Source organism: Chanodichthys erythropterus, chromosome 7 (assembly GCF_024489055.1).
Source record: "Chanodichthys erythropterus isolate Z2021 chromosome 7, ASM2448905v1, whole genome shotgun sequence".
NCBI lineage: Eukaryota > Metazoa > Chordata > Actinopteri > Cypriniformes > Xenocyprididae > Chanodichthys > Chanodichthys erythropterus.
The window spans coordinates 27373249-27393332 of NC_090227.1; the positions used below are offsets into that span (position 1 = coordinate 27373249).

The 20084-nt window shown below is 37.6% G+C and overlaps 2 protein-coding genes across 12 annotated transcripts in view; one reads left to right on the forward strand and one right to left on the reverse strand.

Annotated features, from left to right (window-relative positions):
- elapor2a (endosome-lysosome associated apoptosis and autophagy regulator family member 2a) overlaps positions 1–20084 on the forward strand; it is a 197039-nt gene that overhangs the window by 38008 nt on the left and 138947 nt on the right. For 6 of the 11 annotated variants that reach the window (XR_010895502.1, XR_010895503.1, XR_010895504.1 and 3 more), the window contains one exon: positions 19453–19510. The exons of 1 other annotated variant lie outside the window; for it this stretch is intronic. The gene's annotated coding sequence lies outside the window, so the exon portion shown is untranslated. Of the gene's footprint in view, positions 1–8580; positions 12045–12143; positions 12226–19452; positions 19511–20084 lie in introns of those variants that run through there. 4 more of the 11 variants (XR_010895508.1, XR_010895507.1, XR_010895510.1 and 1 more) reach the window with 4 other exon arrangements.
- Positions 1269–20084, reverse strand: part of grm3 (glutamate receptor, metabotropic 3) — a 31943-nt gene continuing 13127 nt past the window's right edge. Inside the window, exons 3-5 of the mRNA XM_067390029.1 lie at positions 12164–13239; positions 8588–8765; positions 1269–1655 (exon numbers count right to left, since the gene is read on the reverse strand). Of these exons, the coding sequence (XP_067246130.1) occupies positions 1579–1655; positions 8588–8765; positions 12164–13239 (1331 nt within the window). The 3' untranslated portion in view covers positions 1269–1578. The remainder of the gene's footprint in view (positions 1656–8587; positions 8766–12163; positions 13240–20084) is intronic.

Sequence of the window (20084 nt, forward strand, 5' to 3'; positions counted from 1 at the left end):
TGTCGAAGAACCCGAGTGTCCCTCTCTCTTCCAAACAAACCAACAGAAAAACAGAAATGTATAAAACTTCTGAAATGTAAAAAAAGATGTCTGTAAAAAAAATGGCCCGGTCCCCTCCCGCCAAAAGGTTTTGAGGAACCTCTCGTATTAAAACTATAGGACAAATGATAAGGCACAACAAGCCGATTTTGAACAACAGAATACATTTTACATTCACTGCATCACAAAGCATTTCCCACATCAAAAATGTGACTGATTATCCATTTTTCCACTGAAATGGTGCCGGTGCCAGAGTTGGGGTACACAAAAATATAAAGCAGCACAACTGTGTTCAGCATTAATAATAATAAGAAATGTCTTGAGCAGCAAATCAGCATGATTTCAGAAGGATCATGTGACACTGAAGACTAAAGTAATGATGCTGAAAATTAATACACGAATAAATAACATTTAAATCAGTTCTTTTAAATTATTATAATTTTACAATATTGCTGTTTTTATATGTATTTGATCAAATAAATGCAGCCATGGAGAGCATAAGAGACACATATAAATGTATATTGCAAATATGTATATATTTTTTTAAAATATATAAAAATATTGTCAGTTTAAGTTTTTGTGGTTTTCAAAACTATTTTTGGAGAGGACATTAGCCTATTTTTTGCCCTCTGACAGGTTTCCTGGTTTGTCACTGTTTAAGGGGCAGATGTGGACCTGTTTTTTTTTTCTTCTGCAAATTGGCAACAGCACCATGATGGTGGAAAAGAGGTGTGTGTCAACATTGTAAGATTCACAGTACCTCACATGCTCATCTTCCAGACTTTCCGTCCCTGAAGGCTACTCGTCACAGGCAATGTAAACTTATATAACATCTCGAAACACTGCGTATCTGTGCTGCAACATTAACACGCATCACTGCCATCTCAACATAATGCTTATGAGATGCAGTTAATGTAATATGTTTTCAGATGTCATGACAGTTTACTAAAATGGTGTTGTAACCTCTGGCATCAAGCCACTGCCTGTAATGAGACGACGTGAAGTTTGAGGTGCGAGCGCTCACTCGATGGTTTTCCTGCTCTGGACCTCATGACCAGCGTAGACTCTAATACTGTCGACGTGTGCTGTTAAAACCATCGGTTAAGATTCTGTACAAAATGTACAACATAGAAATACATACAGTTTAGATTATTACAATGAGGCCTACAAAAGAAAACGACCACAAATTGTGTCCAGTATTGCAGGCGGAGCCATGTCTGTCAGTCTCTACTGTGGCCCAATCAAAAACTTGTTTGAGTTTTACATCATCACATCATGGCCGTTTACAACATACATAATAAAGCTATCAAAACAAAAGTTTCCAAAATCTCTCTATAAAGGATTTTTTTTTTTGTTCTTTTGTTTCTCTACAACAATGTCAGTTAATATTTACAACGAGCCCTAAAAATAATTTAATAATAATCATAATCATACACACTTTCTACACACTGTAGGCAGACCTAGTTCTTGGGCAGAGCACAATGTGTGCTGATTGGCTAACAGTCGCTAAGGAGCAGGAGTCTGGAGGAGGGGGCGGGGTCACAGAGAGGAAGTGGTGGAGTCAACAATCTCTCTTCCGTTGCACACCGTCGGAACGTACTGGGCACTCACGGATGCTTAAGAAAGAAAGAGCGAAAGGAGAATTAGACAAATGCAAAGAATGTGTGGAAAAAGGGAAGTAAAAGTGCTGGGACATATGAAGTAATTTTATAGTAGTGGTTTAAAAGTGATGTCCGGTGGGGATATTTGTTTTTAATGACCCTACAAGTTCGATTAAACCATCAAAATATGAGAAAAATATTTGATATATTTATTAAATATTTTAAATATGAAGGAAGAACAAAACACTAAACTTGGTTAAGGTATTTATCAGTCAAAATTATTTGGCAAAAATGGCAAAATACAGCTATATGTTTTATTTTACTACGTAAAAAAAAAACTTACAGGAAAAGTATACAGCTAGAAATATGACAAAATTATCTGAATTTGAATTGTGTAAATTTGAATTATTGACAAATGTCATTTAACAGAATTCAACATTTAAGTGCCATTTTGTATAGATTTTAATTTTAATTTTTTAAACTTGAATCCTGGACATTTGAAATAGAAATTTTTTTCTACAAACAGTGTATTTTTTTGTTCTGCATTCTTAGACTGCAAATATTCACTTCTTAAAAAATACAGCTTCAAGTTTCAACACGAATAACAAATTCAAAACACCAAATTCAATATTCTAAAATTCAAAATGCAGAAATTCAGATCGTACTGAAAGTAGGTCAGAGGTCCAGCTTCCGGGTTCCACAAGGAAGAGTAGAAGGTCTCTGAAAAGTCGAACGTAGCATTTTGGCCAATTACAGAGCAGCAATAATTCTGAGCATGCGAGAATTTATCTCTGGGGGTCTCTGCTATGCCTATTTGTTTTAGTATAAAGTATATTTAGTATGGAAGTGATTAGCATGTGTAACAGTCACACGTAACTCTATAATTACTATATTTCTGCTGCATTCTGTTATCGAAGTTGGATGTTAGGCTATTTCACTCCTGGCGTTTTCAGCTCAAGAACATCACAAATGATCATTCAGATATGTGTAACATAGCAGGCGCAATTACGTGATTTATTTCTGCTCAATATCATGCAAATTGTAGGCAAATTGTACCATGGTAGTATGTTCATGGTCACATCGCAGCTGCTGCACTTCTGTGAACAGAGAAAAACAGACTAAATTATAGCCTGTAAAAAGAATAGGTCTAAACGAAACATAGGCTATGTTACTCAAATTTATTAACAGATTAACAAAAGAAAAAAACTGCATAGTATAGGCTGTGCTGAATTTTTGGTTAATTTTTGCACTCCACACCTGTTCACGGAAATGATAGAAAGCACATCCTGTTTATTTTCTTTATTTTACAAAAGCACAATGTTTTGTTTTTATTTGTAAGTATTAGATGCACGCTATAAAGTTTCCAATGATGATGTGTTATCTGTATGACCATAAATGACGGCCTTCTGCTGTTTAAGGAAAAAATCCAAGTGATCGCGCTGGCGCCTCACGCCTGTACAGTAGCCTACTCACAACAGGTTATCAGTGTTAAATTGACATCACAGCCTGTTCATCAAAATAAAATGCAGTCGACCAAATATAGCCTACAAAAATTACACTGCTTGAGTTCAGCGTGACCACTGCCTCACTGTGGTGTAATGCCAAGCACATTTTTGCTCACGTGAAGAATGCTATTTTTCGAGGACACTGAACAAGAGTGTCGTACAAAAACTTGTTTACTAAGTTATAAAATATAGAAACATTTGGATTAGTGCTGAATGAGAGAAAGCCCAACGCCATTTGTTTCACTTTTAAATAAATTTGTTTTGGCGTTGCATTTAGGCTATATGTTGTTTATAATAAATGCCGCTATAGTTAGTGCTTTATTTTACAATTTTAGGCTATATATATATTTATAGCCTATTACTATAATTATATAGTCTTTTTTTTTCTATATTTACTTGCTTTATATATTTATATATAATATATATAGTAGGCCTATTACCTATATAGCAAATGGCAACTAAAATAGCCCACATAACATTTTTTAACATTATACCAAAAGTTATAGGCCATAATGTGTTTACACAATGATAAGTAGAGGTTGCAATCAAGAGAGCTTTACTCAGTCCATTTTAAATTCTACATTTTGCCACCTCTGAAATAGGTTAAACCATATAGCCTACTAGCAAAGTTCAAGTAAATATGCTAGAAAAACATTACTCATTCAATATGTGCATATGTCGTATGGACGGAGAAGGAACATTATTGTCTAAAATGAAATTTATCTGACACAGAGATGCACATCTTAGAGTGAAGATCCATCAGGAAACACCACCTATTCACTGCGTCTTCATGTACAGTTTTTCTTTTCCATGCAGAAGTCGTTCGCCAGAGATGATAGCGTAGGCTAAACTGAATGCCAAATTCAGAAATCACTTGTGCACATTGGGTAGGTAGGTAATAATAATAGTAATAATAAAAATAATAACAAAGATTCTAAATGGGCTAAATAAATGAAAGTGAGCTGGGCAGCGGACCAAATCAGTCTCCCGACCAGCGGGATTTCTCCCTGAGTTTCCGATGGCCAGTCTGGGCCTGTGTTCATCCCACAATACAAATGATGTTAAGTTATCCCCTCCCCCAAAAAAATAGGCTGCATAAAAACCTGACATTATCCTGATGGGACCAGCTGCACCGTCTGAAGTGAGCAGAGATAACCAATAGAGCCTGGCTGATCTGACAACTCCACAAGTGAAGCAAATAATTTTACCATGTGCAGTCTTAAAATGGGTCATTGTTGGTTCAATGTCTCCCTGCTTTTTAAATTATTATTATTTATTTATTTAACGGGGCATGACACTGTCTTCATGAAAACGACATTCATCCAATTGTGTTTGTGGTGTTTGTTGGAGTTTGGAGTGTCAATTAGCTTTTAAATGCCTTAATAAGCCTTCAATTTGCATGATATTGAGCGGAAATAAATCATGTAATCGCGGCTGAATATCTGAATGATCATTTGTGACGTTCTTGAGCTGAAAACGCCAGCGAGTGAAATAGCTTAACATCCAACTTCAATAACAGAATGCAGCAGAAATATAGTAATTATAGAGTTATGTCTGACTGTTAAGCATGCTAATCACTTCTAAATATAATAAACATACTTTATACTAAAACAAATAGGCGTAGCAGAGACCCCCAGAGATAAATGTCTTGCATGCTCAGAATTATTGCTGCTCTGTAATTGGCCAAAATGCAATGTTTGACTTTTCCAAGATCCTCTACTCTTCCCTGTGGAACCCGGAAGCTGGACCTCTGACCTACTTTCAGTACGATCTGAATTTCTGAGTTTTGAATTTTAGAATATTGAATTTGGTGTTTTGAATTTGTTATTCATGTTGAAACTTGAAGCTGTATTTTTAAGAAGTGAATATTTGCAGTTTTCAGAACAAAAAGTACATATGTAGAAAATTATGCCATAAAAATGTTCAATTTCAAATGTCCAGGATTCAAGTTTAAAAAATTCAAATTCAAATCTATATAAAATGGCACTTAATATACAATTCTGTCAATAATTCAAATCTACACAATTCAAATTCAGATCATTTTGTCATATTTCTAGCTCCATAACATTGACGACAACATCATCAGTTATTAGTATTTTTTTGTTCTCTCTTGTTTTGCATGTGTTCATGATTTCTTTCTATGATAGCCTGGCCAAAATTTAACGAATAACAATTGACTCCAAGCATAACTATGCATACAAAATCTTTAACAATTTTATAGTCTTTGAATAAAGGGTGAAGATGCCAATTTTCCTAGGCCGGACATCATTTTTGGCCACTACTGTATAATATATCATAATCTAGTTATATTGTCAAGAAATTCAGGTTACACTTTATTTTAAGGTGAAGTAGTTACATTGTAATTACTAAAATAAGTACTGAGTAATATTAGTTAACTACATGTACTTACTATAGAGTTTCGGTTACAATGTAAAACTGATAAGTTACAGTAACTCAAACCATTTGAGGAAACTGATTAGAGTATACCATTTAAGTTTTAAAACCAATAAGTATGAGTACTGTAAATGCATTTACATTGAGTTATATTCACTTGATATTTTAGTGTTGGTTTAGTCAATCATTAGAATAAACCCAACTTATACAAGTTAAGTTAATTTAAATTTAATTTATTCATTCAGTTTGAATTCAGGTAACAAATTTAACTATGTCTTAACAACTAGGGTTTGGTTAAAGGTTAGTTGTAATTATGCATAATTTACTGTTATTACCATAGTAAGTCCATGTAGTAATATGAAACTACGCTACTTTAAAATAAAGTGTTACTTAAATTCAATCCAAAAATGTTTTATATATTACGTAACCATGCAGTAATGCATATTTTTGTGATTATCCATTTCTTTTACATTTTTTTTTTTTTTTAAATTTGATAACACTTTACAATAAGGTTTCATTAGTTGACATTAGTTAACTACTTTAGTTAACATGCACTAAGAATTAACAACACTTCTGCAGCATTTATTAATATTAGTTCATGTTCATTTCAACATCTACTAATACATTATAAAAATCAAATGTGTTTGTTAGCATTAGTTAATGCACTGTGAACTAACATGAACAAACAACGAACTGCTGGATTTTTATTAACATTAACGAAGATTAAGAAATACTGTAACAAATGTATTGCTCATTGTTAGTATATGTTCGTTAATACATTATCTAATATTAACAAATGAGACCTTATAGTAAAGTGTTACCATTTATTTATTAATCTGTTATATACTACACATTTTGACATAGGGTAAGTAGGCCATCATTTATCAAGGTATTCCATGCATAATAGAAATATACATACTGTGTATCATGCATGCTATATACCGCAGCAAAAGTGATAGTACTGTATATTAGAATGCAGCTCTGAACACAGTCAGCCACTGATGGCCAACTTCAAAAGACAGCACAAACTTTTCACAAAGTTTACCGACAACTTTTCCGCCATTTGATTCTCCTCTCATCACCTCCCTCCCCCTCTTTTCCCTCGTAGTGCGTGACTGTGTGTGATCTTTGCTCTGCACTGTGTCTTCTCTTCTTTGCAGTGTCTGTCATGTTATTTATTAGACGAATGAAATGTAAATAAAGATGAAACTGTTTACCTGATCTGTTTTTGTGCTTGTGAATAATGCATTAGAGCAGAAGCTGTTGTCTGTACACACATGGGCTTATTATCCACCATCAGCGGCAGAACGGCCGTTCCCTACCGCATCTTTCCTCTGGGCTCTTACACAACTGCTCTGTGTGACAATGCTGACATTAAAATCCTCAGTGTAAATTGGCATATCAAAGGGCTGTAATCACTACAAACTGCCTGTGTAAGCATTGCAGAAAGTTCAACATTGACAACCAGTTGGCCTTGTGCGTCACTTTTATTTAGAGCACAAATAAAGTGCTTTGCAGCATTTTTCTTCATTTATGCCGTTTCTGTTTTTTTTTCTTTTTTTTTTGTGGGTCATGCCATCATGGTTGCAATTTTGCATGCTTGTGTATGTTATATATTATCACATTAGACACATAATTCCATAATCATGATAAAATCAACAATATCATCCGCCAAGATTAAAATTCCCAAATAAATGGGATAACCTTTTACAGGTGAGAATGTGTTGGTTTATGTTTTTATATGTATTAACTCAATATTACAGGTTTTTAAACTATGGTATCTTTTAAATGTCATGTAAGCTGACGCCATTATATTGTATTATGTTAGTTTAGCAAAATCATCTGCTGAAGTCTATTGCAGATATAGATATTCATATGTGTCTAACTACAGTTCAACTTCCTCTCGAATGTTTACAGACCGACTTTGACCATTCAAATATGGCGGACAGCTTACGTATAGCGACCCATAGAAACAGCTGCAAATGAGGCATCTATGTATATATATCTATATTTCTAAGTGTGTTTAAGCCAGTGTCAGAAATTAACTACTTTATAAATTAGCAACATTTTCTTCCTAGACTGACTTTATTTATTTAGCATCAACACTTTCAATATCCAGTACTTTTTTTTATTACTTTTTTGCCCCAGTTCTTTCTCTTGACCCTGTTTAAAGAACATTAGTAGGGTTTCCCAGGTAGTTGCTAAGTGGAAACCAAGTCTCATTGCTTAGAACAGTAATAAGCAGGAATAAATAATAAACAGTTACTCTGGGAAATCATTACGAAAAAGTGATAAGACAACTGATGATAGTAGTGTACAGAATTTTGATTTATTTATTTATTGATTTTTCTCTGAATAGATTTATACATATTTTATTTATTGATTCAGTTTGTTAAATTATTTTACTAAAATTCCAATAAGAGATTCTGGAGGTAAAAAAGAAAAGTATGGAGATCAATAAATAGAAGATCTCTCCTCAGTAAGTCACACAATTGACTGTTCGTAAGAACCTGCCCTCTTTAGTTACTGTTTCTATGTCCGACAAGCCATGCCACGCTCACGTCACGCATCATATTCTCACTCATTGCGGGGCAAAGAGCCAAGAGACAAGACAGAGCAGGTTACTTTTGATATGAAACAAAGTCTCAAATTTTGTAATTTTTAAAGAAATTTAAACAATAAATACCGTTTTGTGGCTCATTAATGTGTCGTGACAGATCGGTTTAGCGCCTCAGTTCAAGCGACTCCTGAATCGATCATCTCTTCCTACTAGTTAATTTATAGTATCAAATAAATATGAATGAACATCAGAAGGTATGTTGTTTCATCCGCGGAAAGACGTCAGTACACACCATTTTTCAAGTTCAGGTCCACCGACGTTATGATTGGTTAGATTGCGTGTCAGTCAAACTCCCGGCGAAGGGTCAATCTGCTGTATTTATTTATTTTTTTGCCCATGGCACAAATGTGACAAAGTAATACAAAAAGTCAGTGTTCAAATGTTTATATCTAATTTACAGTATATGTTTGTTTGTGTGTAGATCTCACCATGGGATGCGTAGCTAGTGGCCGGCCCGCTTACACTGAACCGGTTCATGTTTAACCGATGACTGGTGACGTTCTTCTGAGGCTGGAACATGATGATGTGGACTTTGGGGGCAAACATGCAGCCCAGCACCACAAATCCGCTCAGACTGACAGATATACACATGGTTGTGGTTTGGACCTGAAAGACAGAGGACAAACACAATTCATTTTTCACCCATCATTGTCTCTATTGTGACTCCCATTTATTCTGATAATCAGAAGCTATTATCTGTGACTATCAAGAAACCCTTGGTTAATAAAGAGGTAGAGCACAGGGGTATAATAACAGTGACATTTAGCAAAGTGCTGCGTAAATAGCATTTGATTAGAAGTAGTTGAATGTCTCCCATTAGCAAGATAATTTTCCTCACTCCAGTTTTAGATCTTCGTGTTGTTCCCCGCAATCCCCCGTCAAGGTGCACCGCTGTGAGTGAAGGGATAGGAGGATGGATATTACACTAAACTGAACAGGGATCTCTCAACCCCAGGGGAACACAGCGCTGTTCCGCTTAAGGAATGATTTCACAGAGAGCTAAATGAACAGTATGATCTGTTTCAGTTAGTCCTTTATCTCAATATGACTTATCAGCGGGTTTAAATAAGTTCCCTATTCACGTATGTTCATGTCCTGCTAAAAATACGCAAACCGATTAGCTGTTCTATTAGTCTTGCTCATATTTTCTGCAGTGTAATCAGTGTGAGCCATCTACAAAGCTGTCCTTATTCTGTTATGTTCTACTCGGTCGGTTGGTAGCTCTGATCTCACGGCTGCATGCATTTGCACTCGGATTTCTGTTTCTTTTAACTATCCTGCGTTTCCATAGGCATCAGCATTGTGGGCAAGCAGTCTCTGAGGGCCGTGTCTCTTGAGTAAAGAGCCTCTCTTCGCACTTCATTGACTGTGGCCTAGTAAGACCCATTTTTGTCCAGCTCCCTGCAAGAATTCCTCCTTGTGTCAGCAGGCCATCTACGGCAATGCTGTTTGGGTATTTCAAGTTTCCTTTGGATTCACTTGGTGTGGTGAATGACAGGCTCGGTTATAGACACACTTAGGCACTGTCACAGTGCATCACTCGATGTTATATATTTGTTGCATCAGTGAGCTATTGAGAAGTTTTCTGTTTCTGGGTATATGTTTGCTGAAGATTTAAATTTGTCAACAGATTTCTATCTGACAGTTCTGCTTACTTGGTGTAATTCTGAATACACGTAACAGCTATCCGAACAGCAGGCGTCTTGCAGTCCCACAAGCATGGATACAAGACAACATTGTCTGTTTTGCATGTTAATGGATTTTTTCTGGTTCCGCTTTTCAGCTCAGATCAGTTTGATTCATTCTCACTAAAGTAGATTAAATCTAGCTGTGTTCAGTTAGCTTCAGGTACTTTAATTTGATTTGAGCAGTGTTTCTGCTTATGTCAGACAGGACTGGGCATAATACAGTTAAGAATTGGTTACTTTTAAATTCATGAGTTGGATTTTTAATTGATTTGGCCAGACCCCAAAGGAAGTTGAATTCATTTAGATTTGTACTGTAACAAATATGGATGAAAAGTGAAAAGTTAAAGAAAGATGTCCCCCACCCTCAGAATTGGGGCAGATGTTCCCCAGTGGCATGTTGTTGTGGGTGGTTTTATTAATATAATCATTAACATGAATAGTTATTTTTTAATAATTCCAAGAATTAGATTTGTCATATGCTACAGGCCAATTGAATGGAATTATTCAATTTGAATTCATAGTATGATTTGAATTCAATTTGAATTCGTAGTGTGTAAATAAATATATACCGATAAAGCATAACATTATGATCACTGACAGGTGAAGTGGGCAAGCGTAAGGATTTGAGCGAGTTTGACAAGGGCCAAATTGTGATGGCTAGACGACTGGGTCAGAGCATCTCCAAAACTGCAGCTCTTGTGGGGTGTTCCCGGTCTGCAGTGGTCAGTATCTATCAAAAGTGGTCCATGGAAGGAACAGTGGTGAACCGGCGACAGGGTCAAAAAAGGCTCATTGTTGCACTTGAGAAGTGAAGGCCGGCCCGTGTGGTCCAATCCAAGAGATGAGCTACTGTAGCTCAAATTACTCAAGAAGTTAATGCTGGTTCTTATAGAAAGGTGTCAGAATACACAGTGCATCGCAGTTTGTTGCGTATGGGGCTGCATAGACCAGTCAGGGTGCCCATGCTGACCCCTGTCCACCGCCGAAAGTGCCAACAGTGGGCACGTGAGCATCAGAACTGGACCATGGAGCAATGGAAGAAGGTGGCCTGGTCTGATGAATCACATTTTCTTTTGCATCACGTGGATGGCCGAGTGCGTGTGCATTGCTTAACTGGGGAACACATGGCACCTGGATGCACTATGGGAAGAAGGCAAGCTGCCGGAGGCAGTGTGATGCTTTGGGCAATGTTCTGCTGGGAAACCTTGGGTCCTGCCATCCATGTGGATGTTACTTTGACACGTACTAACTACCTAAGCATTGTTGCACACCATGTACACCCTTTCATGGAAACGGTATTCCCTGGTGGCTGTGGCCTCTTTCAGCAGGATAATGCGTCCTGCCACAAAACAAAAATGGTTCAGGAATGGTTTGAGAAGCACAACAAGAAGTTTGAGGTGTTGACTTGGTCTCCAAATTCCCCAGATCTCAATCCAATCGAGCATGTGTGGGATGTGCTGAACAAACAAGTCCGATCCATGGAGGCCCCACCTCGCAACTTACAGGACCTAAATGATCCGCTGCTAACATCTTGGTGCCAGATACCACAGCACACCTTCAGGGGTCTAGTGGAATCCATGCCTCGACAGGTCAGGGCTGTTTTGGCAGCTGTTTTGGGGACCAACACAATATTAGGAAGATGGTCATAATGTTATGCCTGATCAGTGTGTGTGTGTGTGTGTGTATATATATATATATATATATATAGAGAGAGAGAGAGAGAGAGAACAGAGAATCAGTTTATAGTTTTAAGTACAGATTTTTACAGTCTTTATTGATTATTAAATTTTTACACTTTTTTTAAAACAATAAATCATTAAAAATTAGGCCATATTTTAGCATTAAATGAGCACTATATTTAAAGTCAAGTCATCTAAATCTTATTTCTAATCTTATAGATCTCTCTGTAAGGCTGAAGACTTTCTCAAGTTATCATTCAAGTAAGTTATCATTCTGTAAGGCTTTCTCAAGTTATCATTCAAGCTTTGTCTTGACAAACCTTACTTTTCTAGGGAAAGTTCACCTGAAAATTAAAATTCTGTCGTTGTTTCATTGCAGAACAGATAAGATACTTTGATGTTGTGGTCTAAACAACCTTGGAGGCCACTGTCTTTCATTGTATGGACAAAAATAAAAACTGGAATTTTTCAAAATAACTTCTTTTGTGTTTCGTAGAGTCATACAGTTTTGGAACAACGTGAGTAAATTGTGACAGAATTTAAAACTTTGGGTGACATCCCTTTAAAAGTCAGACTTATTGCAATTATATCTAATTCAGTTCATTTGAATCTTACAGAATTTTAGTGTCAGACATACCCTGTAGTCACTGGAGGTGACGTAGAAGATGGGCAGGAAGGCCAGCCAGATGATGCAGGTGGTGTACATGGTGAATCCGATGAACTTGGCCTCATTGAAGTTCTCTGGACATTTGCGGGTCTTGAAGGCATAGACTGTGCAGAGGACCACCAGAACGACGTTGTAGCTTAGCGAGAGCAGCATGCTAGAGTCCCTTACGTTACACTTCAAAATGACAGTCTGACGTTTCTCCGGTGTGGTGAATCTCCGTGTACCGGGAACTTCCAGCAGTAGCCAGATGGAAACTAACAAGAGCTGCACTGAGATCAATGACAGACAGATGAACACCTGTGAGCTGGGACTGATGAAGCGCGGTCGCTGAGCCCCGCCCTCCTTCACGCCGCTGAAGATGCGAGCAATGCGATTGGTCTTCGTGAGCAAGGCAGAGTAGCACACTGCAAACGAGGTACCAAGGCCTAACCGCCTCAGCGTGCACACGATAGGTGACGGTTTTGCGATGAATATGAAAGTCATGACGTACGACATGAAGACACCAAGCAGCAGGATGTAGCACAGCTCACGACCGGATGCTTTGACCAGCGGTGTGTCGTTGTGTCGAATGAAAACGATGAAGACCATTAAGGTACAGATGAAGCCAACGCATGCAATTGAGATGGGCCCGATGGCCCAAGCATCCTCCCACATGATGTAGTCCTCAGGAAGGTCGTAGCATCTGGTCAGGTCAGGACGGGGCCACTGGCCAGATGCGCAGGGCATGCATGTGAACTCATCTGGCAGGTATTCATAGGGCTCGCAGGGAGTGCAAATCCAGCAGCAGTATTCACCCGCTTGCATCTTCTTCATCTCATTAGGAGCGCAAGGATCGCTGCACTGAGACGTGGGCACGTCTGCTCCCCTTGGCCAGCCGATCAAGCCCTCGTTTAGAGAAAGAATCTCCGCCCACTCTCCGACCTGGACATAAGTGAACTTGTCACTGCCTGGCACTCTCTGGTAGTTGAAGATGTTGTAGCGGCCCATTCCGTCACCATGTGCGTCAAATTTTACTTGATTCTCCGAGCCGACAGAAGAGAATGGAGCTAGAGAGAGAGTACGACAAAGAGGGGGAAAAGTTAATTCACACATATTAAGTGGGATGAAACACATTAACTCAAGAACAGATAGTTCCCTTTATGACTGTCTTTGGTTATTATCAGAAAGTACGTGAACGGCTGCAGGCTCATGAAGCAGGCAAAGAAAAGTATCATCAAATCTCTAAACAAAATGACTACACAATGCCATCCGACTTCAAGCAGATAACGTATCAAGGGTTTGAGAGGGAATCGGGCTGTTTTTTGTCAGGGTTTATGTGCTAGGTATTGGTTTTATCGCTCATATGAAGTCTCCCACACACCTCTGTAGTGTAGCTCGGGGCTCTGGGAGGAAGCGTCCTTGGTCAGCACATTGCAAAATAAGACATGGGCAAATGAGCACAGAGGAGCTGATGCTTCTGTCTTGAGTTTTGGCCTCGGGGAGAATGATATATTGTGAACCGAAAGAAAAGACAAGAAGAAAATGTCCCTCAAGGGATGATGGTGAAACTGTCACTACTGTTTGTACAAGTGATTATTTTTCTATAGTGGCAAGAGAAAAAAAAATGAGAATTTTGAAGTTGTGGATATCAATTGATTGATCTATCTATCAATCGTCTATATTGACTATTTATCGATCATTCTATCGTTCTTTCCATTTTAAAAATAATAGTAATACCATGTTATTTAACTACTTTTGTCATTTTAATTATATGTAAACACACAAATAGTTGGCTACAGCCAAACCTGCAGTATGTTTTCTCTGCATGGTGTAATTGCTCAGAGGGTCTCTGAAAGCTTGCAGCTGGATGATGATTCATCAGATAAGGAAAACAGGTTAGAAGTTATGAACCTCATCATTCACAAAGATAACGTCAATGTCAACACCCATGCCCCCCCCGACCCCCCCCCCCCCCCCCCCACACACACACACATGCAGCTGAGGTGCAATGAAATCCACAAACATCTTGGTGTATTCAAGGACTTCAACGTGCGCTGGATCATATTAACCTTATGTGGCCCATAGTTCATTTTTTCGTAGCTCATCTGTTCATTCTACGATTTGATGGCAGGCGGCCGACCTCGATAATGTCTAATCATCCCTCATTGGCGGCAGATGCCGAGCACACCCCTGAATTAAATAATCAACATATGGTAACAGGATAACTGTAATATAATTACCCGTTACAAACACTAATTGCAGTTAATTAGCTTGCTCTGAGCCTCCAAGGATATGGACAGACCATTTGTGGAACAAATACTTTCACAGAGACAATCTGATGGATTGATGGGATATGTATCTGTCCGTCTCTGTCTATCTGTCTGTCTGTGTCAATCACAATATCTCTGTGCATCCTTGACAGATGTTTGCATGTTTTGTCATGGGATGCTTTAGACACAGATGCAGTAAATCAATCAAATCAGGCTTGTAGTCTGACGGTGCCTTAAAATAGCTCAATTGATCTGAACAGATTGCACAAGACCAGCTAGATAAGTTTAACCTGTGTAAGAAGAGCAATTCTCTTCTCTAGGGGATCTTTCACTGTAGGGGATTCACAAAGTTGTTAACAGTTGTTTTGACACATTAAGGCATAAAATCATCAATTTTATCTATCAGTGTAGTTCAAATGCAGGTGTCATGCACTTATTTTGTTTGAAGGAAAAAAAAAAAAATTAAAACCTTTTTTTAAATTTTAATTTCTGCTTGTCTGTGCATGGGGATTATTCAATGAACGTTTTGCAGGTTATGCCAGTAGGCAACAAGTGCGGACAACATGCGTCTTCGATGTTCTGCAGAAGACTTAGCCGTCAGTCAAAGTGGCATTACGTCATCAAAGTGTGGACTCGGAAGAAGATCACGAGGGCTTATTAGGGTTCCATTTGGGACAGTGCCTAAAGGTACTTCTCAGTCAGAAGGCTGCATCCTAGTGAGGCAGTGTCCGTCCTAGTCCAGCATTAAACGCTAGAATGAGACAGTCTAGTAAGTGTGCATGGCTGCATCAAAAATGTTTATGGTCATGGTGCAAAAACTCTATTACAATTATAATTTGAAGAATATTTTATATTAAAGAGCTTTATATTAACTGACTTTCTATTAATGCAGAACTGTTAATGACATCCATCTGTGGTCTCCCAGTGGTTTAAATTACATACAGTTTAGCATTATGTGATTAATTTACAACAAAACAAACAAAAATCATAATGCCTTCATCTCCACAATAATTATTTTTTTTTTTGTCTTGCACTACTTGGTGAAGTTGGGCGAGCTCAGTCCCGATTCATTTTCTAATAATTCTTTTTCATGATTTGGAATGTGTGCAAAGGATTGTGGGTGATTGGAGGACATGAAGAATACACTTGATGCATCCTTCAAAATAGCCGAATGAAGGGCGCAAAACGAAGGCTGCCTTCTAAGGATCCTTTAAAGGGGGTCATATCATCAAAATCTGACTTTTTCCATGTGTAAGTGCTATGCTAATCAGGTCCCCGGTGCATCTTCCAAACCAGAAAATGTAAAAAAGGACAACCCAGTAACTTTTTTTGGTAAGTCTTTCTCTGCAAGCATGTGAAAAAACAAGCCGTTCAGATTTCGCATCTTATTATAATATTACCACCACCTGAATCTGTATGTTTCTGCCCACGGTGCTGGCATTTTGTTTTCACAAGTGACAACAGTGTACGTTACCAGTAACACTGGTCCTGGGGTGCAGCTGTCCAGTTTAGCTACAACCCTGATCAAACACAACTTAATGTCTTCGGGATTACTAAAGCTACGTGAAGGAAGGTGAGTTGGGTTGGAGCAAAACTCTACAGGACAGCAGCACTCAAAAACGACCATCCCTGAGCTCATGATATGTCTCTGTAAACATTATCACTGATCTTCTAATGCCTATTATAGTAAACATACGAGTCTCCATAAACTCCTGGCCTCTGAGGCACTGAATATGCAGTAGTCATTTTATTTATGAAGGCAATGTGTCCAGATAAATTCATATACCAGTATGTGCAAGTCATTTTACACCAGTCTACTTTGCACATGAGTGTCAGTAAAACAGGATTTGCAAAGAAGTTGATTCTCAAAGATGGATTGATACCAACTGCAAATTGTCTTTCTGAATGTTTCGTTAACACATTGCTGTTAAATGTGGCTAAAGTTACCATTGTTTCTTACTGTCTTCACAGAGACCAGAGCCTTGTCATTATTTTAATTTTTAACCAAGTCTGTATAATTCATAAATGCATGTCCATTCTTATTGAGTCTCTCCAACAGTGTGTAACTTTAGCCACGATAGCCGCACAGCATGCTATCAAACTCATTCAGGAACGAATGTTAGCAAACATCCACAAAATATGCCATACCTACGGGATCTGATGATGTATCATGGACAGAGATTTATATTTGCTGTGTGAGCTTCTCCTGTATTGTTCATTATGGAAGCCCGTTTCCTCCACAGTTGAGTAAAAAAAATATAATTCTGTAAGTCATAATAATGAGAAACTTTCTCATAATTATGACTTAGTATCTCATTATATTGATAATGTTTTTTTTTTTATAATAATGACTTAGTATGTCAGAATGAGAAACTTTCTCGTAATTATGACTTATTTTCTTGTAATAATAACTTAGTTTCTCATAATAATGAGAAACTTTCTCATAATAATGACTTGGTATCTCATAATAATGAGAAACTTCTACGCATGCGCAGAGCAGCGGAGCAGAAGGGCGTGGCACGCTAACACATTCGCTGGTCAAAGTCTTGTAAATGCAAGAACAGCAAACATGATACATTCTGCTTTCGTGCACTTCTGTTTTCGTTAAAGTCAGTGTAATATACAAAGTGCAGTCTATACTATCATTAAATAACATAAGTTATAAATTATTAGTATATCTTCAAAACATTTCTATGCGCACGAACGCAAAGTGGTTTCCGTGGTAACGGTGGAAATTGCTGCATGAACGCGACGGCTTACAAAACCAGATTAACGAAGGAATATGACATTTATTCGTTAAGATTGTGTGCAACGTATTCATAAAATGTGTGGGTTTATGTGTAAACGTTAATACGTATTTCGTGGATGAGTTTCGGCTATTTTGATGTGCAGGTTAACCTAGACATAGGCGCTGGAAAGCTTTTCTAAATATAAACCGGGTCCTAAAGCACTTGGCCAGTCGTAAACCTTCATTCCAGTGATATTCCTACAAAAAACACCTTTTAAGATATTTATGATTCATTAGAATGTATGCAAAAGACAGCTTTCCAGGTGAAGCGTTCTTTAACAGAGATGGTAGGTGTGTGCTGTCTTATCATTCCTCTAACGTATCTGTTTGAAATCCATGGATCGCCACTCTGTGTTTCTGCTTGTTCATAAACAAAAATACAAATGAATGTTACAAATGAAGACTGTCCCGTCTCATATAGGCTACTGATAATTTATCAATAATGTTATTTAATTAATGATATTATAGATTACACTTATGCAAAACGTGCCATGGTTGCGGAGTTCTCGCATTTGACCAGCGGATGTCGCTAGCGTGTCACTGCTCCGCTGCTCTGCGCATGCGTAGATGTTTCTCATTATTACGAGAAAGTTTCTCATTATTATGAGATGTTAAGTCATTATTACGAGAAAGTTTCTCATTATTATTAGAAACCAAGTCATTATTACGAGAAAATAAGTCATAATTATGAGTAATTTTCTCATTATTCTGACATACTAATTCATTATTATGAGAAACTTTCTCAATATAATGAGATACTAAGTCATTATTATGATAAAAATTCTCATTATTATGACTTACAGAATTATATTTTATTACTCAGCTGTGGCGGAAACGGGCTTCCATAGTTTATGCATCATTGAATTGGAATCAGAGCTTGGGGGCAGGGAGCAAGAGCTCATTTGCATTTAAAGGTGCCCTAGAACTTTTTTTAAAAAAAGATGTAATGTAAGTCTAAGGTGTCCCCTGAATGTGTCTGTGAAGTTTCAGCTCAAAATACCCCATAGATTTTTTTTTAATTCATTTTTTTAACTGCCTATTTTGGGGCATAATTACAAATGAGCCGATTCAGGGATTGTGGCCCTTTAAATTTGGTGCTCCACACCCCAAGAGCTCGTGCTTGCCTTAAACAACATAAAAAACGTTCAAGCAGCTAATATAACCCTCAAAATGGATCTTTACATCTTTGCAGCATGTCTAATCGCGTAAGTACAGTGTTTATTTTTATGTTTACATTTGATTCTGAATGAGTTTGAGGCTGTGCTCCGTGGCTAACGGCTAATGCAACACTGTTGGAGAGATTTATAAAGATTGAAGTTGTGTTTATGAATTATACAGACTGCAAGTGTTTAATAATGAAAATAGCGACGGCTCTTGTATCCGTGAATACAGTAAGAAACGATGGTAACTTTAACCACATTTAACAGTACATTAGCAACATGCTAACGAAACATTTAGAAAGACAATTTACAAATATCACTAAAAATATCATGTTATCATGAATCATGTCAGTTATTTTTGATCCATCTGCCATTTTTCGCTATTGTCCTTGCTTGCTTACCTAGTCTGTTGATTCAGCTCTGCACAGATCCAGACGTTAATACTGGCTGCCCTTGTCTAATGCCTTTCATAATGTTGGGAACATGGGCTGGCATATGCAAATATTGGGGGCGTACCCCGACTGTTACGTAACAGTCAGTGTTACGCTGAGATTCACCTGTTCTTCAGAGGTCTTTTAAACAAATGGGATTTATATAAGAAGGAGGAAACAATGGAGTTTGAGACTCACTGTATGTCATTTCCATGTACTGAACTCTTGTTATTTAACTATGCCAAGGTAAATTCAATTTTTTGAATCTAGGGCACCTTTAAATGTACACACACCAAATCAGTGAATTTTTTTCTCACACCCTAAACAAGAAGTTAAAATATGGTATAATAAAAAATCTATGGGGTATTTTGAGCTGAAACTTCACAGACACATTCTGGGGACACCTGGGACTTATATTACATCTTGTAAAAAGGGGCATAATAGGTAACCTTTAAAATGAGATGTCCTTCATCAGAGCTTGATAACTCGGCAGCCTTAGCCTACTTCCGATTGATTAATTTTTTTCATCGTAGCAACTTGTACGGTCTCTCTTTCTGTCTCTCTCTCAGGTAATATACGCTTGCTAGTTACACTTTAAGCTCCATGGTTATGTTGTTTTCTGTTTTGACAGAGACATGGAGAACTGGCAATGTGACATCACCGCTGAGCATGATCCGCTTGACTCTCAGGTACCACAACATGTCAGTCTGAGACATCTGAGACATTTCCAAAATTCAAGGTTTAAAAACAACATATCTCTGCTGTGCATACCTATGCAACTGACAGTCGCCATTCAGATACAGCATCTCCGTCAAGGACACACACACATCCGCAGACACACGCACAGCTGAGTTTGACAGTTTGAAGAGCTTCTTCACAGAGAAAGGGAGAGCAGAAAGAAACGATAAAGAGGTGTGTCGTGAGTAGATAGCAGAGGTGGGAGACTACAGTTACATTACTTGAGTTGCACATTTAAGGATTTATGACTTGCTTGACTAAATAAAGAAAATGACTTGGACCAATGACTCAACAATGTTATGAAAATAAATTATTTTGCAAAGTGAAAGTCAGAGAACCTTGCAGAAAAATGCATAAGGTTGCCAGTTACTAAGGTTCTTTTTCACCCAGAGTACCTGTATGTTTAATAAAATTAAATGTAAGACTTTTTAAATACATTTTTGTATTTTTAACTCAACTACATGCATACAGAGTCCAAATGAAAATTAAACCTTAATTGGTTCTTGTGTCTATGAGTTGATCAAT